The sequence below is a fragment of the Mobula hypostoma genome, chromosome 23 (assembly GCF_963921235.1).
Source record: "Mobula hypostoma chromosome 23, sMobHyp1.1, whole genome shotgun sequence".
Taxonomy (NCBI): Eukaryota; Metazoa; Chordata; class Chondrichthyes; order Myliobatiformes; family Myliobatidae; genus Mobula; species Mobula hypostoma.
This window is the reverse complement of record NC_086119.1, coordinates 9,747,297-9,769,270: the sequence shown is the minus strand read 5'-3', so window position 1 is coordinate 9,769,270 and position 21,974 is coordinate 9,747,297. Positions and strand designations below refer to the sequence as shown.

The window sequence follows — 21,974 nt, the reverse complement described above, 5'->3', positions numbered from 1 at the left end:
CCATGCCTTTCAACATTCGAAATGTTTATATGAGGTCTCCCCCATTCTTCTAAACTCCAAGGAATACAGTCCAAGAGCAGACAAACGTTCCTCATATGTTAACCCTCTCATTTCCGGAATCATTCTAGTGAATCTTCTCTGTACCCTCTCCAACGTCAGCACATCCTTTCTTAAACATGGAGAAGAAGAGATGATGTTGAGAGGGGGTGGTGGGAGATTTGCAAGGAACAGAAGAATTGACAGGGAGCTGCTATGCAAGAACTCAGCAGGTCGGGAAGCATCTATGGAGAGGAATTAAACAATTGATGTTTCGGGCCGAGACCCTTCATCAGGACTCGGCCTGAAACATCGGCTGTTTATTCCTCTCTGTAGATGCTGCCTGACCTGCTGTGTTCCTCCAGCATTCTGTATGCGCATTAGAACATAGAACATAGAATAGTACAGCACATTACAGGCCCTTCGGCCCACAATGTTGTGCTGACCCTCAAACCCTGCCTCCCATATAACCCCCCACCTTAAATTCCTCCATATACCTGTCTAGTAGCCTCTTAAATTTCACTAGTGTATCTGCCTCCACCACTGACTCAGGCAGTGCATTCCACGCACCAACCACTCTCTGAGTAAAAAAACCTTCCTCTAATATCCCCCTTGATCTTCCCACCCCTTACTTTAAAGCCATGTCCTCCTGTATTGAGCAGTGGTGCCCTGGGGGAGAGGTACTGGCTATCCACTCTATCTATTCCTCTTAATATCTTGTACACCTCTATCACGTCTCCTCTCATCCTCCTTCTCTCCAAAGAGTAAAGCCCTAGCTCCCTTAATCTCTGATCATAATGCATACTCTCTAAACCAGGCAGCATCCTGGTAAATCTCCTCTGTACCCTTTCCAATGCTTCCACATCCTTCCTATAGTGAGGCAACCAGAACTGGACACAGTACTCCAAGTGTGGCCTAACCAGAGTTTTATAGAGCTGCATCATTACATCACGACTCTTAAACTCTATCCCTCGACTTATGAAAGCTAACACCCCATAAGCTTTCTTAACTACCCTATCTACCTGTGAGGCAACTTCCAGGGATCTGTGGACATGTACCCCCAGTTCCCTCTGCTCCTCCACACTACCAAGTATCCTGCCATTTACTTTGTACTCTGCCTTGGAGTTTGTCCTTCCAAAGTGTACCACCTCACACTTCTCCGGGTTGAACTCAGAGCATTGCTCTGGATTTCCAGCACCTGCAGAATCTCTTGTGGTTATGCCGGGCAGAAAGGCTGGGTTGCTTGCCCTGCGTACCATGTAATCGTGTTATTGCAACAGTAACCCAAGCAACTCGCCACCCCTCATGCCAGGCTGCAGCCAGTTGGGCTGAGCTTGTTGTTAACTAGTGTAAGAGAGACTCAAAAGAGAAGTGAGAGAGGGTAGTGAATCGGCTGCCAGAGGAAGTGGTCAAGGTGGGTACAGTTACAACATTTAAGAGGTATTTGCATTGGTACATACAGGAAAGGGCTTGGAGCTTATAGACTGAATGCGGGCAGCCGGGACTAGCAGGGTGGGTGGTTGGCATGGAGCAGATGGCTGAAGGGCCGGTTTCTATGCTGTGTTACTGTATGACTCTGTAACTGGGGTTTCTGCATCTTCACTTATGCATATCCTCAGCTCTGAGCACCCATCCCATGCAGACTTAGACTGGGACTAGCGAGGAGGATGGCGTGGTCAGCACAGACCAGATGGGCTGAAGGGCCTGTTTCCGTGCTGTATTACTCAGTGACTCTATATCCGCTGCCCTGCATTGCCCCTGATGTATATGCTGATCGCTGAACACCCGTCCCAGGCAGAGTTACCCACGGTCCTCTTCGCCTGTCCAGTAGGGACTGTAGGCTGGACGCCTGTGTGAGTGGGAGGTGGGAAAGGGGCTTGTGTTGCCGTTGCTGTTTTTATTTTGTTGCTTATGTCACTCTGCTGAGCACTGTGAGCAAGTTATGTCGGCGCCGGAAAGTGTGGCGGCACTTGCGGGCTGCCCCCCAGCACGTCGTTAGGTTGTGTTGGTTGTTAACGCATTTCGCTGTATGGTTCGAGGTACATGTGGTAAATAACTGAATCTGTGCATAGAGAGGAAGGGTCTGGAAGGTTTAAGGGCTATCGCAACACCAGCGCACCCAGTTCTCCCAGTGGCTGCTTGGGTTTCCCTCATGTGTTCTCCCACATTCCAAAGACGTACTGGTCAGCAGGTTAGTTGGTCACGTGGGTGGCAGGGGGTTGTCGGGCCGGAACGGTCTGTGACTGTGCTGTATCTCTAAATAAATGAATCTGAAGCCAGTTCGTCCCAAATCAGGAGTAGACGTCCAACTCACTGAGCCTAATCCCACGGTTGTCCGGCTAACCCAGCGAGCAGTACACTTGGGAGGGAGAATGAGAGGACGCTCCAGTGGAGCCGGCTAGTCTGAGCTGCAAACCGCAAGGTCTGTCCCTTGGCACCTCTCCCCTTCAGCCAAGTGCTGCTCCAGTTTGCCGTTCAAAGTGACCCGCCTTCTGCGGATGGATTCCGGGCACTGGGGTTGCTGTGGTCAGAGTTAGATCTGCGTAGCCTGAGTGAAGGGCTAACTCTTTAGCCACAGCTTCCGGGAGGTGAAGTCCTGACCCTGGTTTGCCAACATGGCCTTCTACCCCTCCTCCCCACCTCCAAACTCATTGTCATTCACACCTTGAGCTCTACCCCAGACATATCCTTACCAGCTATCCTGACCCGTGGCAGAGTCACTGTTTGAAAGAAGCACATTTACAAAAAGGGATACCGCGCTTCTTATCTTAATTTCTTCCCCCAAGAAACAGCTTTTCTTTATATATAAATATATGTATATATGTGTGTGCATATATACATATATATATATATATATAGTATATATATATATATTTAAAGCAATTCTGTAAATTCAGGTACAACAAATTTAATATTTAATACAGAAAAAATAAATCAGGTCGAGAAGATTTAGTTTCTTCGTCAAAATGAACCACATCCAGAACATGAGGGTTGCTTCCATACGATCATGGAATATTACGGCACAGACTCAGACCACTTGGCCCGTCGCGTCCATGCTAACTTGGCCTATCCCACTTCCCAGCTCTTGCTCTGTAGCCTCGATCGGCGCTGCCTCCGGGCGGACCCAAGGAAGAGGCCAAAGCAAGTTAGCTAGACCAGTGCAGAGGCTCTCACCCGAATCCAAAACTTGTGTAAAAACCATCCGAGACAGAAAGAAATACTTCAGCATGAACTGTAACAGGGTAACAATATAATCTGTAAACATATATTTCCAGAAATTAATATATCTCAGTTATATAAGGGCTGTGCATTGAGCAAAATGATAGGTTGACACGTCAAAAAAAAATATTCCATTGGGAATTTTTTCATACAATTATCTGGCCTCCAGTTTTCAGTACCTGAACGAATCAAGTACAGCCTCTCAGACCAGAAGCATCCTTCGCGATTATACAATGCATATTATTCAGCTGGGAGCAATGCAGCCTCATTAGGAGGCCGTTGGTACCACTTGTTTTTTTCATCTGAGGGCTTTGTGGAGTTGCTCACGTCTGAGGCAGAAAACTCGGGAGAGCCGCCATTCACCTCGGTTCCCATCGCACGGCCTCGTGTCCCAGGGGCGGTGTGATCGGGAGTTCAAATCGCTTCCCCAGGTCACTACTCAGCCAGGACTGTCCAAGGAACACCGGGGTAGTTTGTTAATTTTTTTTTGTGTGTGTCGTTTGTTTTAATTGGAATTAAGCTTCCAAGCGGTCTCTTCCAGACAACTGTTTTCTGCTCGGGTTGGAGTGGGAACCGCTGAGTTGTGTGCTGCCCTTTCGGGTACTTTATTCCGAGGATTTCCAGTAGTCCGAAGCAGAATTCCATCCAAACAATCCACCGGTTCCACCTAAGCACACAGCAAAGGTATTGAAGTTTCAAAAATCATCACCATTTTTTTGTTTTTTTAAATATACTTTTGGTCCCTATGGATTGATGGCAGTGTTAGAAAGTTTTTGCCCTTCTTATTACTGGGGGTGGGTGGGGGTGGGGTGGGTCGGAGTAGGTGGGGGTTTCAGCGGACAACAAGGACCAAAGCAAGGACGACGGTGAGCCACCCGGAGCCGGAGGTCAGCCTCAGTCCCCTTCCGGAGGGCTGCTGGATGCCGGGCGGCAGCTCCAGGCGGGTGCGGCGGGTGCACTTGATCCGGGACTTGTGCCTGGTCGGGTAGGGGCGGACGCCCTGCTCCTTCTGGCCGGCGTCCGGTAGGTAGTCGCTGCCCCACGTCCCGTCCAGCTGGCCATCAGCAGCGCCCTTCGGAGCTGCTTCTCCCAGGTAGTTCTTGGCCGAGTCGTCCCGCTGGCCCGTGCCGTTCTGACCTTTGACCAGGGCCGTGCCCCGCGACGGCTGACCCCCTCCCAGCCTGACCTTGCCCGGGTGGTGGGGTTGCTGCTTGGGGCTCGTCCGGATCTGGTTGAGCGAATCTGGGCTCGTGCAGTTTTTGAAGAGCCGGGCGGACAGGAGCTTGAGGTCTTTCCCCTGTACATCCCTGGGGGACTCACAGGTAACACTGGAGCTCGACCCTCTGAATCTCTGTAGCCATTCCCACAAGGATCGAGCCTTACAACTACATTCCCAAGGATTTCCATTCAGCCTGAGGTACTGCAAGGAGCCAAGCTCTGCCAAACATTCACCCGGAAGCAAACTCAGGCTGTTGTTGAACAAATACAAAATGGTAAGGCGGCGGAGATCGTGGAAAGCCTGCTTATTAACCCAGTGAAGCTTGTTCTGGTGGAGCAGGAGTCGGTCGAGGTTGACCAGCCCTCTAAAAGTGTTCTGGGACAAACTCAACAACTTATTCCCATGCAGAAAGAGCTGAGTGAGGTTAACCAGCTCCAGGAACAGGTCGTCCTGGAGGTACTCGATGTGGTTGTCTTGCAGGTAGAGGTATTGCAAGTTATGGAGACCTTCAAAGATTCCATTGGGCAAGAAAGTCAAGCCACAGCGATAAAGATGCAAGGAATGAAGCCTCTCCAGGCCACTGAAGGTCTCAGCATCGAGGAATCTCAGGTATCGATTGTCTCCCAGATCAAGCTCCTCCAGGAGGCTGAATCCCTGGAAAGCCTCCGGGTCGATGAAGGTTATGTTGTTGGAGTACAACCAAAGGGTGACGGTGGATGGGCTGAAGGTATTCCTCAGGAGGAGCGTTATCCGGTTATTCTGGAGGAATATTCTCTCGCTGTTGGCAGGAATTCCTTCCGGGATGGTGGTGAAGCCGTGCGACTGGCAGGTGACAGTCATGGGAGATGGGTAGCAAACGCAATGCCGGGGGCAAGAGACTGAGATGTTGAACTCCAATCCCAGCAACACCAGGAACAGTTCGAGGTTACACCCTGCAACAGAAGCAGAGACGCAAGGTGAGTCACAGTACTACCTTTATACCATTCAATAAAATTATTAAGTTACAAATTTACTCTGTTCAGGGAAAAATTGGTAATAGTCATAGAACACCGCAGTGCAGAAAAAGGCCCTTCAGCCCATCTAGTCTGTGCCGAACTGTTCTAGCAATTGGTTTATCATTGTTCCATGTACCACGATACAGTGAGAAAGGGGTGGCACGGTAGCGTAGCGGTCAGCACGACGCTTTACCGCGTCAGCGACCCGGGTACATTTCCCGCCGCTGCCCGTAAGGGGTTTGTACGTTCTCCCCGTGACTGCGTGGGTTTCCTCCGGGTGCTCCGCTTTCCTCCCACAAAGTTGTTCCGGCTGGTAGGTAAGTTTCATTGTAAATTGTCCCGTGATTCAGACAAGGGTTAACACTTGTTTCTTTTTCAATATTTTTATTAATTTCAAAATATAGAAACAAAACATAGCAATAATACAGATAGTAGGAGATATATTGTTACACTTAAAAAAAGTAATTGCAAAACCAAGTAGTGTAAATTAACAAAGCTCCCAAACATGTAGAACTAACCACGGATAATACAAAGAAAAAAAAAACTGGAAAAAAAATCATGAAAAAGAAAAAAAAACAAAACAAAAAAAAGCAAACCCCATCCCCAAAGAAAAACAAAATTGATCAACTAAACTAAAAGATTTGGGCAAAACTAACAACTTAAAAATGGAAAAGAAGAAAACCTTAGTGTCGACGACTCCATTCCCCTCCAACAACAGTACAGAGAGATAAAACAAGTTTGAAAATGATCAAATTACATCAAATGAAAATGCTGAATGAATGGCCTCCAAGTTTTTTCAAAATTAATGGAAGGGTCATAAACTGCACTTCTAATTTTCTCCAAATTCAAACACACCATAGTTTGTGAAAACCAATGAAATACAGTAGGAGGGTTAATCTCTTTCCAATTCAACAAAATGGACCTTCTAGCCATTAAAGTATGAAATGCAATCATCCTTCGTGATGAAGAGGTTAAATTATTTAAGTCTATCATTGGTAGTCCAAAGATAGCAGTAATTGGATGAGGTTGTAAGTCTATATTTAGGGCCGTTGAAATAATATCAAAAATATTTTTCCAATATTTCTCCAACAAGGGACATGACCAAAACATGTGGGTTAAAGAAGCTATCTCGGAATGACATCTGTCACATATTGGATTAATATAAGAGTAATAACGAGATAGTTTATCTTTGGACATATGGGCCCTGTGCACTACTTTAAACTGTATCAACCTATGCTTAGCACATACCGAGGATGAATTCACCAACTGAAGAATTTTTTCCCATTTTTCAGTTGGTATATTAATCTCAAGTTCTCTTTCCCAGTCAGCTTTAATTTTATTAGAAGCATCAGGACATAAATTCATAATTATATTATATATAATTGCTACTACACTTTTCTGAGAGAGATTTAAATCTAAGATTTTTTCCGAAGTGTCCATTGGATATGGGTGTGGAAAATTAGGGGAGACAGTAATTAAAAAGTTTCTAATCTGTAGATATCTAAAAAAGTGAGATCTGGGTAAATTATATTTATTAGAGAGTTGATCAAAAGACATAAAACAATTATCCAAAAATAAATCGCGAAAAGATATTATATCTTTGGTTTTCCAATCAAAGTAAACTTGATCCATCGTGAAAGGTTGAAAAAGAAAATTTGATATAATGGGACTTGCTAGAATAAATTGATTAAACCCAAAAAATCTTCGGAATTGAAACCATATACGTAAAGTATGCTTAATTATTGGGTTGTTCATTTGTTTATATGATTTAAAAGAAGTAAAAGGAAGTAAAGTTCCTAAAACCAAACCCAAGGAAAACCCTTGTAATGAATTAGATTCAAGATTTACCCAATGAGGGTTTAAAGATGCGTCCAAATCTTGTAACCAAAATTTTAAATATCGAACATTAATTGCCCAATAATAGAATCTAAAATTCGGGAGGGCGAGCCCCCCCTCCTTTTTAGATTTCTGTAGATACCTTTTACCTAACCTAGGGTTTTTATTCTGCCAAATATATGAGGAAATTTTTGAATCTACGTTATCAAAAAAAGATTTTGGGATAAAAATTGGAACCGATTGGAATATATACAAAAATTTGGGCAAAATGATCATCTTGATAGCATTAATAAGGGTTAACATTTGGTGGGTTTCTGTGAGGGCTGGAAGGGGCTATTCCACATCTTGATAAATAAATTAGTAAGATTTTGTTTGTATACAATCCATACGCAAGTTCATTGGGCTAGTACAAAAGGAAGACAAACCAAAAAAGCAAGGGTCATGATCATTATTACAGTCCTCAGGCTGGTGGCACAATGGCATCAGCGCCGGACTCCGGAGCGAAGGCTCCCGAGTTCGAATCCAAGTCGGGAATCGGGCCACCCCCCCCCCGGAGCATGCTTCCCATCTATGCCGGGTTGAGCGTTGAGCTAGCCATTTGGCCTCATAAAAAAATGGTAGAGCCAAAAATGTTCGTATTGTGACCCAGTTAATTCGAAACGAAACCAATCCTGACACTACGCACCAGACAAGAATGGCTGACTGTCTGGTCTGACACGATTTTAAAAAAATTACAGTCCTGTGCAAAGGTCTTGGGCACATACATACATATAGCTAGGGCACCTAAGACTTTTGCACAGCACTGCAATAATTTTCTGCATTGCACTGTACTGCCACACAAACAAACAAATTTCATGACATATGTGAGTGATGATAAACCTGATTCTGATATGCCTCTCTGTTGTGGACTGAGAGTAGGAAGGGGACAGGGAGAGGGGAATCATGGTTGGGAAAAGGGGAAGGGAGAGGGGAGGGAGCAGGAAGCACTAGAGAGACGTTCTGTTAATGATCAATAAACCAATTGTTTGGAATCAAATCACCTTGCCTGGTGTCTCAGGGCTGGGTGTGTCTGCACTCTAGCCAGCACCCCCACCCTGACACTCCTTCTCTGTCACCTGTCCAACACCTCTCCCGTGGTGCCCCACCCTCACCATTCCCAACATCCTTTGCTCTTGCCAGATTTACAAACTCTCTCTCCGCTCCACCTTGACAAATACAGTACTGTGCTCCCCCGCTATATATATGTGCTAAGACTTCTGCCCAGCACTGCAAATTGGGAGCAAGAGATCATCTTTATTGTATAAAAGGTCTGTTCGCGAGTCCTATATCAGTGGGGTTAAATGGCCTTGAGCTTGGTGGTGTGTATTATGTCTGTGTGGAAGAAGAACGACAGCAGAGCAGTATGATTAAACATTTTTATCGGTACACGCCAGGCACCATTACAGTGTGGGAGCTACGAACTTAGCTCACTGAGATGAAAACATGCGGACTCGAAATCCCACGCCCGAAGGAGCGTGCCGGAGGCCCAGCCAATGAAACCGTGTGCACTCGTCCTGTTCTCACCATCAATCTGATCCGGTACAGTATGAGTCCAAAGCATTTGTGTCTTCTACCCAATGGAAGAAGGGAGAGGAGAGTGGTCAGGGTGGGAGAGGTCCTTCATTATGTTGGCTGCATTCTAAGGCTGTGTAAAGTGCATATGGAGACAGTTTTTATTTAGGGATACAGTGTGGATCAGGCCCTACTGGCCTAACGAGCCACACCACCCAACAACCCACCAATTTAACACTGGCCTCATCACAGGATGATTTACAATGACCAATTACCCTGCTAACCAGTGTGTGTTTTCACTGTGGAAGGACAATGGAGCAGCTGGGGGACACCCACGGGGTCACGGGGGGAAGGTACTAACTCCTTACAGACGACCCCGAAATTGAACTCCAACGTTCCAAGCTGTATAGCATCGTGCTTACTGCTACGGTACCAGGGCACCCCAGTACTGTGTTGTGTCTAAAGGCTGATGTATACTCCTGCGTCAAATCGACGCCGTAGGTACGGCATCGCCGCGAACCCTATGCAGAGCCGACGCGGATCCCTACTCTATAGCCTGACGCACACCTCTCCCAAAATGTAACTACTGTGGTAAACCATATATATATGTTGTAACTGGGTTACCTGTCTGGACACACCCCTCTGCTGACTGCTCCTGTGGCTCCTCCCACAGACCCCTGAATAAAGGCGATTGTGTCACTGCTCCTCCCTCAGTCCAGGACAGATACTCAGCATGGACGAGGACCCATTTTACTGTTAATAAAAGCCTTTCAGTATTTACTCTACTTCCAGTCTTTTGGAGTAATTGATAGTGCATCAACTACGCGTCACGGCAACGCAGACCACAACAACTGTGATCGGTCCGCATGGTATCATCGCATTTCCTCCTACGCTGCAATAGCTTCCCGTTGGGCGACTGAAGGGCAGGGAAGGAACTCTGGCTGCAATGCTTTCCATAAAGCTTTACAGACCTCCGAAATTATGGCGGACACATTTCGCTTTTACGAAAAAAGACGCTTGCTTTAAACTTGTTTACCCCGAGAAAGAGTACCATGACCATGAAGCCTTGCACGGGCAGGTGTGTGTGCGCATGCGCGACGTGTGCAAGTTGCAGAGCGATGCAGACACACCAACGCACAAGTATAAATGCTCACAATGCGCGTAGGCCACTTGCATAGGTTACGGCGTCGAGTTGATGCACAAGTATAAATCAGCCTTTAGGCAGAACAATTGGCGTACCAAGCTGTGATGCATCCAGACAGGATGCTTTCTATGGCGCCTCTGTAGGCATGGGTGGGGGGTGATTAGTGACAGAAATATAATTTCGGTATAGTAGTGCGATTGAATAAAACATAAAACTGGAATAGCTGGTGTACTTCATCTGACGTTTGCCTCGAGTTTATTAAACCTAGCCACCTTAAAACTGGGGTGAAAGAAATTTGGTCTTTGTCAAAAGCCCACAGTGTGCTGCCCTGTCAGACAGCTGCACGTCTCACTCAAGTGCGATTGTCACAAGAACAGCAGCACAAGTAAAACAGGAGCAGGAGAGGCCACTCAGCCCCTCAAACCTGCCCCACTGTTCATAGAGTTAGAGAGCATGGAAACAGGCCCTTTTAAACTAATTGATTTCTTTATTTCGAGATACAACGCAGAACTGGTGCTTCCAGCCCGATGAACCACATGGCCCAGCAGCTATTTAACCCTATCCCTACACAGGACAATTTACAATGACCATTTTTTAACCTACTAACCAGTACAGTACGTCTTTGGAATATGGGAGGACACTGGAGCACCTGGAGGAAACCCGTGCATTCACAGGGAGGACGTATAAACTCCTTACGAACGCTGTTGGAATTGAACTGCAGCCTCCAATGCCCCGAGCTGTAATAGTGTTGCGCCAACTGCCACGCGACCCTGTTAACCACGTGGTTCATGCTGACCAAGTGGTCTACCTGAGGTAGTCCCAACTGATGGCATTGGGTCTGCATTTCTCTTCACCTCTCCTACCTGACCAATCCAATATGATCGAACATCATGTATGCTGGCCTCAACTCCCCTCTGTGTGCCGCGTCTCCATCACCCTCAATTCCTTTGACTTTTTGTATATTTATCCAGCTCCACCTTAAGTATCTCTAACAATCTGACCTCTACCTCCCTCAAGAGCAGAGAATTCCAGAGATTCCGCACCCCCAGAGAGGTTTCTGTTCACCTCAGTTTTAAATGACTGGCCCCTTATTTTCTAGCTATGTCTCTTTGTTCATGACTCTCCCACTTGTGGAAGCATCTCAACATCTACCCTGGCAAGCCAGCGATCAGGGATCAGAGGTTAATTTCCACAAGGAGTCTGTGTGTCCTCCCCATGACTGCATTTCCTCTGGATGCTCCAGTTTCCTCCCACATTCCAAAGCCGCACGGGTTAGGGTTACTAAAGCTGTGGGCATGCCATATCGGCACTGGAAGCAGGGCGACACTTGCGGGCTGCCTCAGACTGTGTTGGTTCTTGACGCAAACGATGCGTTTCACTGTATGTTTCAATGTACATGTGACAAATAAAGCTAATCTAACCGTCCCCTCTCTCCTCTTTACACCGAGAGGCCATCTCCTGTCTGAGCTGTCATCCTGCTTGCAGGGTCTCAACCCAAAATGTCTACGTTCCTCTTCCACCACAGGTGCTGCCCGACCTGCTAAGTTCCTCCAGCAGGTTGTTTCCTGAACCAGGTTCCAACATTTACAGCGTCTTTAAAAAGAAAAGATGCAAGAGCGATCAAAGTCACGGCCAATCCCCCCTTCAGCCTTTCATTGCCACAATCACCTCAGAAAGCATAATCTTGTGAGGAAACACTAAGTGAGTTAGAGCTTTTCCCTCTGGGGTGAGGGAGGATGCGAGGTGATTTGTACAAGATGATTAGAGGGAACAGCCAAGGCATCTTCCCAGGGTGGATATGGCTAATATCAGAGGGCATCGTTCTGAGGTGATTGGAGGAAGGTATAGAGAGAGATATGGGGGTGTCCAGGGAGGGTGACACCTCTGGTGAAGGGGCTTACCACGTCCATTCTGGGGTAGTTCACTCACTGTTAGCCCCCACCGGATGCTCAGCTCTCACCTGTGGCTCCAGGTAGCTGTTTGCATGTGACAGTGGCCACACCCCGGTACACTGCTTCGACAGTCAGGCTAAACCAGGTGAGGGTGGTGGCAGCCTCATACCCCGGTGAGATAGGGACGTGCCTGTCCTCGCGTGCGAAGTCAGCTCCGGAGGACTGGGCAGATGAGATCTGTGGTGAGATCCAACGGCCGGGAAAGCTGTTCTACCATGCTCCGTGGAGAGCGAAGGCATGGCTGGGCACGAGAGACGTCATGGTCATCCACTGGGAAGACCCCAGTTTGTGAGGCTTGTTCATACCACTGGATCCGGACTTCTGAGGTGGAGAGCGTAGAACTGCCACAATGCTACAGCTTTTCCACTTTATAAACTCTCCTTCTCAGGTCTCCTGTCCCTGTTGGACATGATAGACAACATAGGGGCAGATGTCAGAGGGGTAGTTTTTCTTTTACACAGAGAGTGGTGGGTGTGTGGGTTGCACTGCCAGGGGATGTGAGGGAGGCAGATACATTAGGGGCATTTAAAAGCCTCTTAGATAGGCATATGGATGAAAGAAAAATGGGACGGTTATGTGGGATGGGAAGGTTAGATTGATCTTAGAGTACATTAAGTGTCAGTATAACTTTGTGGGCCAAAGGGCCTGTATTGTGTTGTAATTTTCTGTGTTCTGTGTTCTATCACCTCGATGTGATTGGACCTTCTGTCAATATTCAGCTAAAATCAACCAGTCCAGCACAAAATGCCGCATCTAAAAATTATTGCAAGGGAGACCGCTGTTATAAAATATTTAATTTGTTTTCCAGCAGTGATCATGGGTAAGAGCTATTGGCTTAATGCATTCTCCTCGCCAACCTCTACTGTTCATAATTGATGTTTGGGAAAATAGCGCTGTTCTGTTGTATGTATTTATGTAATTTGTTTATTTGGGAGCACTGCACTCTTGCCTGTGCAACTGCAGAGGGCTGCGGATTCAGAGCGCTGGATAAGCTGAAAATGGAACCTGAATTTTCTTAAATTACTCATCTCCTGGGAAGTGCTTAAAAATACATTCATCGGCATAGCAACGGGATCGTGGCAAGGAGGGCAGCCGTGGAGGGGGGTCGCACCTGCATGTTCATTCAAACAAGTCAGCCTGGTGGTGATGGGAGCAGGAGAGAGGGGGTTTGTGGTCTGGGAGGGGAGGGGGGGAAGATAGATAAAGATAATTAAAAATAACTGACTTACCCATCACTGCACCTACACATGCTGGAAGTGCCAGCACATCTGGAACACAGCTGGACTCCAACTGGGAGAATTGCCCAGTTGGAAGAGAGATATTAAAACACAGAGCACAGAACAGTGGGCACAAGGACGGGCAGTTTGATCCACAATATCTGTGCTAAGCACAATGCCTAATTAAAACTAAATCTCTTCTGCCTGCACATGATCCCATTCTCTCCATTCCCTGCTATATAACAGCTGCTGGTACATTGCATTTTATAGGATTGCTTTTATATTTATATTTATTGTGTTTTTATTGTGTTCTTTATGCTTAGGCATCCGTTAGTCTTGCGAGACCGTGGATCTGCGCCTGGAAAGTCTTCACTCTCCAGGGCGCAGGCCTGGGCAAGGTTGTATGGAAGACCAGCAGTTGCCCATGCTGCAGGTCTCCCCTCTCCACGACACCAATGTTGTCCAAGGGAAGGGCATTAGGACCCATACAGCTTGGCACTAGTGTTGTCGCAGAGCAATGTGTGATTAAGTGCCCTGCTCAAGGACGCAACACGTTCCCTCGGCTGGGGCTCGAACTCACGACCTTCAGGTCGCTAGTCCAATGCCTTAACCACTTGGCCATGTGCCCACTTTTTATGCTTACTGTGTTTTTTTATGCTGCATTGGATCTGGAGTAACCGTCATGTTGTTCTCCTTTACACGTATGCACTGAAGATTGACAATAAACAGTCTTGAACCCTAAGTATTCATGTGTCTGTCTCTTAAATGCCAGTATCTATCTGTTTCCATTGCCGCCCAGTTCAGCCATCTACCACTCTCCGTGTAAAAAAATGAAACGCAAGCAAATTTGCCCCTACGTCTACAGCAGGGGTTCCCAACCTGGCGTCCACAGACACTGCTCGGTTAATGGTCGGGGTCCATGGGCATAAAGAAGGTTGGGACCCCCTGCTCTCTGGTGACCTGGATTCAGTTCTGCTGCTGTCTGTGGGGGATTTGTGCGATCTCCTTTAATGCTTGTGTTTCCTCTGCGTTGTAGTGTATTTAATATTTCAGCACACCGACATGAAAGGTTGCCGTAGAAAAGCAGCATCCATCATCAAAGATCCTCACCACCCGGGCCACCGCTGCCATCAGATAGAACATACAAGAGCCTCAGGACTCGCACCACCAGGTTCAAGAACAGTTACTACCCCTCAACCAGCAGGCTCTTGAACAAAAGGGGACAACTACATTCATTCTATTTCTGGTGTTCCTACAACCGATGGTCTCACTTTAAGGACTTTTTTATCTTGTTATTTCATGCTCGTTATTTATACCTGTGTTTGCACTGTTTGTTGTTCATTGATCCTGTTTACAGTTACTGTTCTATAGATTTGCCAAGTATGCCGGCAGAAAAAGAATCTCAGAGTTTGTACTCTGATAAGAAACTTCTTTGAACTTTTGAGTTGAGTATTTAAAGCATTCTTCCTTTAAATAATTTTTTTTTAGCATGTCGCACCAGACAGTCAGCCATTCTTGTCTGGCACGTAGTGTCAGGATTGATCTCCTTTCGGATTAACCGGGTCACGATATGAACGTTCCTGACTCGACCCTTGTATTGTTCACGAGGCCGAGTGGCTAGCTCGACGCTCAACCCGGCACGGACGGAAAGCGTGTTCGGGAGGGGGGGGGGTGGCCCGACTTGGATTCGAACTCGGGAGCCTTCGCTCTGGAGTCCAGCACTGATACCACTGCGCCACCAGCCTGTAATTTAAATAATTAATCACAGGTTATATGTAAAGTACATTAATTGCATAGATAATCACTCTACCATGTGATACATGGGGGCCTCGCATAAAGTAAAAGGTGAAGTTACACCCGTATTTCAGACTCCCCGTGTCTTCATTTGAATTAGCTAATATCTTGAAGTAACAAAACATAACACAGGTGCTCCGGTTTCCTCCCACATTCCAAAGGCGTACGGGTTAGCAGGTTAATTGGTGACATGGGTGTAACTGGGCAGCGTGGGCTCGTTGGACCAGAAGGGTCTGTAACCATGGTGTATCTCTAAATAAATAAATCTCATTAAACTTCTTCCTTCTCACCTTAAGTGCATGCCCTCTGGTATTTGACTTTTCTACCCAGGGAAACAGGGTTCTCACTGATTACTTTGACTGTTCTTGTCATAATTTTATCAACCTCTTTCAGGTTTCCCCTCGACCTCCAGTGATCCAGAGAAAACAACATAGGTTTACCTAAGCAACACACGTCAAAGTTGCTGGTGAACACAGCAGGCCAGGCAGCATCTCTAGGAAGGGGTACAGTTGACGTTTCGGGCGAAGGGTCTCGGCCCAAAACATCGATTGTACCTCTTCCGAGAGATGCTGCCTGGCCTGCTGCGTTCACCAGCAACTTTGATGCGTGTTGTTTGAAATTCCAGCATCTGCAGATTTCCTCGTGTTTGCAGGTTTACCTAAGTTCCTTCCCTACCTTCCTCCTCTCACTTGGTCTTACCCATCAACTGCCAGCTTGTGCTCTTCCCCTTCCCCTATCTTATTAGTCTGGCTTCTACCACTTTCCCTTCCTTTCCAGTCCTGGTGAAGAGCCTTGGCCCGAAATGTTGACTGTTTATCCCCCTCCATAGACGCTGGCTGACTTGCTGAATTCCTCAGGCGTTCTGCATGCATTGCTCCTCGCTGTGTGGTTCTACGTTTGGCTACGCCAGGAACAGCTGCATAAATACAAGTTGTTGTGCTTGGTCCAGTGTCACGGGGGCAGCGGTTGGAGAGAACAAGATATTTTAAAACAAAAGGCTTGTAAAGGATGCACTGTGATCGACAGCAAAAATTCTGCTGACGTCAACATTCAGCAAGTACCTTTCAGCTTCGCACACCTTGTGAAGCAAACAATATTTCCTTGAATTATTTAAGAGACATTTTAAAGTTTTTTTTCCCTTTCATCCTACATATTTTAAATCTGAAATCCTGCAAGAAAGCAGAAGTGATGTCTGTTTAAAGTGGATTAACTGAGAGGGAAAAAAAAATCATTAAAAAAAAATGAAAGGCTGAAATAAAAATAGAAATTGCTTGGACTACAAAACCAGTTGGCACCTGGAAGAAAAATAGTGCTCTGGTTATTCAAGCCGGTCTCCTCTTTGGATGGAGATGGAGGAGACTGCTGCAGTGTGGCTTTATCCCACACGGATGCTGGATGGTTTTCCTAGCTCGATTTTCTTTCTCTTAAGCCCATCACCCCTGCTGGGGCAGAGGTCGCCTACAGCAGCTTGCCAGAGTCCTCTGTCCTGGGCCAAAGGTTGATGGTCCCTGTGACTTCTGCTTTCACCGCACAACTTCATACATCTCCTGGGCAAAGATCCTTCCTCTCCCAGGATTGAGGTCTTTGGAGCTTCTGTTGGCATTCCTGTAGCTCCGGGTTTTTATGGGACGGGGTTGCCAGCCCCATGCACAACCCTCTTCCTTTCACGGCCAAGCTCGGAACCGTCCATGGAGCAGTTGTGCTTGCACTTACTGAGCTGAAAATTCAATTTGCCCTTTAATTTTTTTTAAATTATTCAACAGCTTGCAACATCAAAGTGCAGGCTGAGCTCTGGAAGCAAATTTCAGTCGTCAGATAACTTGACTGCAGTAAATTTGAATTAGGAAGGGAGAAAGAACAGACGAGAAACAACAACATGCATTTGCACCGTGTCTTTCACCCGACTGGCTCATCCTAAAGCGCTTTGTAAATGATGAAGTGTTTGTGTTGTCATGGAGGGTGGTGGGGGGTGGTGACAGCTAGCTAACTGTGTACAGCGGTATCTCATGAACAGCAGTTGTGATAATAAGCGACACGCACAAAATGCTGGAGGAACTCAGCAAGTCAGGCAACATCCATGGAGAGGAATAAACAGTTGATGTTGCAGTCCCAGGTAACTGATGAAGTCCCGATGAAGAGTCTCAGCTTGAAACATATCCTGTTGATTCCCCTCCATATCTATTGCCTGACTTGTTGAGTTCCATAAGAACGCAAGATATAGGAGCAGAATTAGGCCATTCAGCCCATCTAGTCTGCTCTGCCAATCCATCATGGTTGATCAATATCCCTCTCAACCCCATTCTCCTGCCTACTCCCTGTACCCTCTTACATCCTGTCTAACCAAGAAACTACCAACTTCTGCTTTAGATATACAATAAATTGGCCTCCACAACCACCTGTGGCAATGAATTCCAAGGATTCACCACTGTCTGGCTAAAGAAATTCCTCCTCATCTCCAATCTAAATGGATGTCTGTCTATTCTGAGGTTGTGCCCTCTTGTCCTGGACTCCCCCACCACAGGAAACATCCTCTTCCCATCCAATCTAATAAGGACTTTCAACATTCAATAGGTTTCATTGAGATTTTTTTATACCACTTAATTCAATCCGTAGATCATAAGACATAGGAGAATAATTAGGCCATTTGGCCCATCAAGTCTGCTCTGCCATTTGATGTTGGCTGATCCATTTCCCTCTCAACTCCATTCTTCTGCCTTCTTCCCCGTAACCTTTCATGCCCTGACTAATCAAGAACCTGTCAACCTCCACCTTAAATACACCCAGTGACCTGGCCTCCACCAGCCACATGTAGCAACAAATTCCACAAGTTCACCACCTCTGGCTAAAGAAATTCCTCCTCATCTCCCTTCTAAGTGGACGTCTCTCTATTCTGAGGCTGTGCCCTCTGGTCCTAGACTCTCCCACCATAGGAAACATTCTCTCCACACCCACTCTATCTAGGCCTTTCAACATTCAACAGGTTTAACTCTTCTAAATTCCAGTGAGTACAGGCCCAGAGCCACCAGGCACTCCTCACATGACAAGCCTTTTATTCCTGGAATCATTCTTGTGAATCTCCTTTTAACCCTCTCCAATGTCAGAATTCAATACAATATAATTTTAAAAGCAGTTCTAGACAAGGAGATTTGCAATGATGCAAATACTAACCCCCACTCCTTGCTGAGGCGGCTGATCTGGTCGACCACGATGCTCTCCTGGATTTGGTACAGAGAGGCAGCAGAGGTCCCCAGGTCTAAGCTACCTCCTTTCATTGCTGCAATGTCCATAATGCACTCTGCAAACATCAGCATCGTATTCAGATGGCGTAAGGTCTCGCTCCATCAGCATCTGCCCCCTCATTCTTCTAAATTCCAGCCAGTACAGCCCAGAGCGATCAAATGCGCCTCATCCGATAAGCTTTCAATCCCAGAATCATTCTTGTGAACCTCCTTTGACGCCCTTACTAATCAGTTCCTCCAGCCTTCTGTGTGTGTTGCTGAAAATTTCCGGTGTCTGCAGAATCGTGTGTGTGTGTGTGATAATGACCTGATGATCTACCTTAAAGTAGATTTGTTCGAGTGAATGGAGGTACAACCAAACTTTGGACACCTCAGATCATTTCCCTCCCACCAGTAGCTAGAATGGAACCTGTACTATGGGATTATATGAGCAGGAGACTGCAGTCATTAACTGCAGATGGGCCACTGCAGATTAAAAACCATAAAAACTACATAATTTAATAAAACTAGAGGAAAAGAATTTTAACAAAGATGAAGGTCTCACTCTAAGTAAGAACTGGAATTCGATTATAAACAAGGTGGGAGAGCAGAAACCTGATTGGATGAGGACTGACCAATCAAGAGGGACAGACTACGGGGGTATAAATACCACTGATATAGACATACCCTGACATTATCTCTGAAGCAGATGGCAGAGTTTGTCATCGAAACGGTGGCTACAGTCGATACCTGTACCCGGCTAGTACAGCCCGAGAAGAGTTTATCTGCTGCTGCCAATATTTTCCACAGAAGGTGGTGAATCTGTGGAATTCATTGCCAGAGATAGCTGTGGGGGTCAAGTCGTCGAGTATATTTAAAGCAAAGGTTGATAGGTTCTTAATTAGTGAGGGCATCAAAGGTTATGGGGAGAAGGCAGGAGAATGGGGTTGAGAGGGATAATAAATCAGCCATAATGGAATGGTGCAGCAGACCCAATGGGCTGAATGGCCTAATTCTGCACCTATGTCTCATGGTCTTATAGGATACAGTTCAATCCACCTGATTCTCCCAACTTGATCTCTTTGCTCTTGGCTACTTCTTAAACTATTTATTGACAGTTCTTTAATTCAAAGTTCAAAGTAAATTTATTACCTAAGCTCGTATATATCACCATATACTTCCCTGAGATTCATCTCCTTGCAGGCATTCACAGTAGAACAAACAAATACATTATAATCAATGAACAACGACACACAAGTAAAGACTGACAACCAACGTGTAAAAGAAAACAAACTGATTTTCTGAGAGCAGGAGATTGAGTCTCCAGCTCAGAGTGACGAAACAATCTAAAGGTCTGGCCTTTCGTACAAATATCACAATTGTTCCTGCACAATTTAATACTCTGATTTAGTTGCACACCATAAGTCATAAAGCAACACACTGGAGGATCTCAGCAGGTCAGGCAGCATCCATGGGGAGGAAATAAACAGTCAACGTTTGGACCGAGATCCTTCATCAGGACTGGAAAAGAATGAGGCACAAACCAGAAGATTTATTCCCCTCCACAGATGCTGCCTGACTTGCTGAGCTCTCCAGCATTTTGTGTGCATTGTTCAATATTTCGGGCATTTCAAGGATCAGGGATCAGGTTTATTTGCCATATACATGTTTTAGGAAGTTTTGCTGTGTTGTGTTGGTCAGAGTGTGACATGCAACAACAAAAAACAAACAGCACAACAATTATAAAGAATAAAAAATTATGTACAAAATAAAGATATGGAATAAAATATGAATAAATACATAAATACCAGCATGTATTTGCGGTGTAAACAGCTTTATAAAAGTGAATTGACTGAGGTAATAGTCAGAGAGGGGTGGCGGGGGAAGCTAACTGGAATCTCAGAGTGCCTTGTTATAGGCAGTTTACCTCAAGTTATAGATCCTTTTGTGTAAAATAGCTTCCTTAACAATTTTCTTCATTTTAAAACTCTCTATTCAACAAGTAAAGGCAAGAGCACTTGTAAACAAAATTCCTGATAGCACTGGGTTTAAATGGTGTGATTTTGGTGATAACACTCCCTGCTGTCTTTCACCGGTGTGATGGAATCATATTTTTACAACCCTTGAGCGCATAGACAGGACTTGGGTTTAATGACTCACCCAGAAGAACAGTACCTCTAACTTCACTGAGTCTTCAGTCAAAGAGCACGAGAGTGGGGGTTGGAGGCCTGGTGCGTGTGGGTCATAGAGTCCAGGGCCAAGGACTGTTCATTGGGCACCCAGTGTCTGGGAGTCGCAGAGTCTGGGGCCAAGGACTGGAGGTTGGACGCCCAATCTCAGTGAGTCGCAGAATCCCTGTTCATTTCTCCCACCCGTGCGCTTGCGCGCGCGCACACACACACACACACACACACACACACACACACATCTGTGATCTTCTATTGTTGTCGTTGCTTGTGTTGATCTGCTGAACTTTATGGGCAAGTCATATGTGGCGACACTTGCGGGCTCCCTCCAGCACATCCTTGGGTATGTTGGTTGTTAATACAAATGACCCATTTCACTGTATGTTTCAGTGCACATGTGATAAATAAATTAATCCCAAAGTTAAAAGTCCAAAGTAAATTTATTTACTTTGAAGCCGGGAAGTGTATGGTCACGAATTTCGCTAGAAGAAATGAAAGGGTTGACTACTTTCTAAATGGAGAGAAAATACAAAAAACTGAGGCACAAAGGGACTTGGGAGTCTTTGAACAGGATTCGTTAAAGGTTAATTTGCAGGTTGAGTCTGTGGTGAGGAAGGCAAACGCAATGTTAGCATTTATTCCAAGAGGACTAGAATATAAAGGCAAGGATGTAATGTTGGGGCTTTATAAGGCACTGGTCAGGCCTCACTTGGAGTATTGTGATCAGCTTTGAATCCCTTATCTTGGAAAGGATGTCTGAAATTGGAGAGGGTTCAATGGAGGTTCATGAAAATGATTCCAGGGCTTGATGGCTCTGGTCCTGTATTCACTAGAATTCAGAAGAATGAGGAGTGACCTCATTGAAACCTATCAAATGGTGAAAGGTCTTGATGGAGTGGATGTGGAGAGGATGTTTCCTACGGTGGAGAGTCTAAGACTAGAGGACACAGAGGGGCGTCCTTTCAGAACAGAGATGAGGAGGAATTTCTTTAACCAGAGGGTGATGAATCTGTGGAATTCTTTGCCATAGGCAGTTGTGGAGGCCAAGTCTTTATGCATATTTAAGACAGAGGTTGATAGATTCTTGATTGGTCAGGGCATGAAGGGATACAGGAAGAAGGCAGAAATTTGGGGCTGGGAGGAAAATTGGATCAGTTATGAAATGGTGGAGCAGACTCGATGGGCCAAATGGCATAATTTTGCTCCCCTGTCTTATGGTCTTAAGACCAAGATACGAATAAGCCACCAGATGCAACCCTGAGATTCTTTTTCTTGAAGGCATTCACAGTAGAACAAAGAATTACAATAGGATCAATTACAAGCCCCACACAAAAAAAAGTGCAAAAGAAGACAACTGTGCAAATACAAAAAAGAAACAAATAAGAATAGAAATTAAGTAGGTAAACAAATAACACTGAGAACTGAGAACATTAGGGCGCCACGGTAGCGTACCAGTTCGCGCGACGTTATTACAGCTTGGGGCGTCAGAGTTCATTTTGACGCTGTCTGTATGTTCTTCCCCGGAGTGCGTGATTTCCTCAGGGTGCTCTGGTTTCCTCCCACAGTCCAAAGACATACAGGTTATTGGCTAATTGGTCATTGTAAAT

General features: G+C 45.9%; 1 protein-coding gene across 3 annotated transcripts in view; it reads right to left on the bottom strand.

Moving 5' to 3' along the window:
• Positions 1–509: 509 nt before the first annotated feature.
• The window catches only part of rtn4rl1b (reticulon 4 receptor-like 1b), an 83,799-nt gene continuing 62,334 nt past the window's right edge, over positions 510–21,974 (bottom strand). For all 3 annotated transcript variants that reach the window (XM_063031146.1, XM_063031147.1, XM_063031148.1), the window contains one exon: positions 510–5,406. In XM_063031146.1, coding sequence (XP_062887216.1) covers positions 4,088–5,406 — 1,319 coding nt within the window. In that variant the 3' untranslated portion in view covers positions 510–4,087. The remainder of the gene's footprint in view (positions 5,407–21,974) is intronic.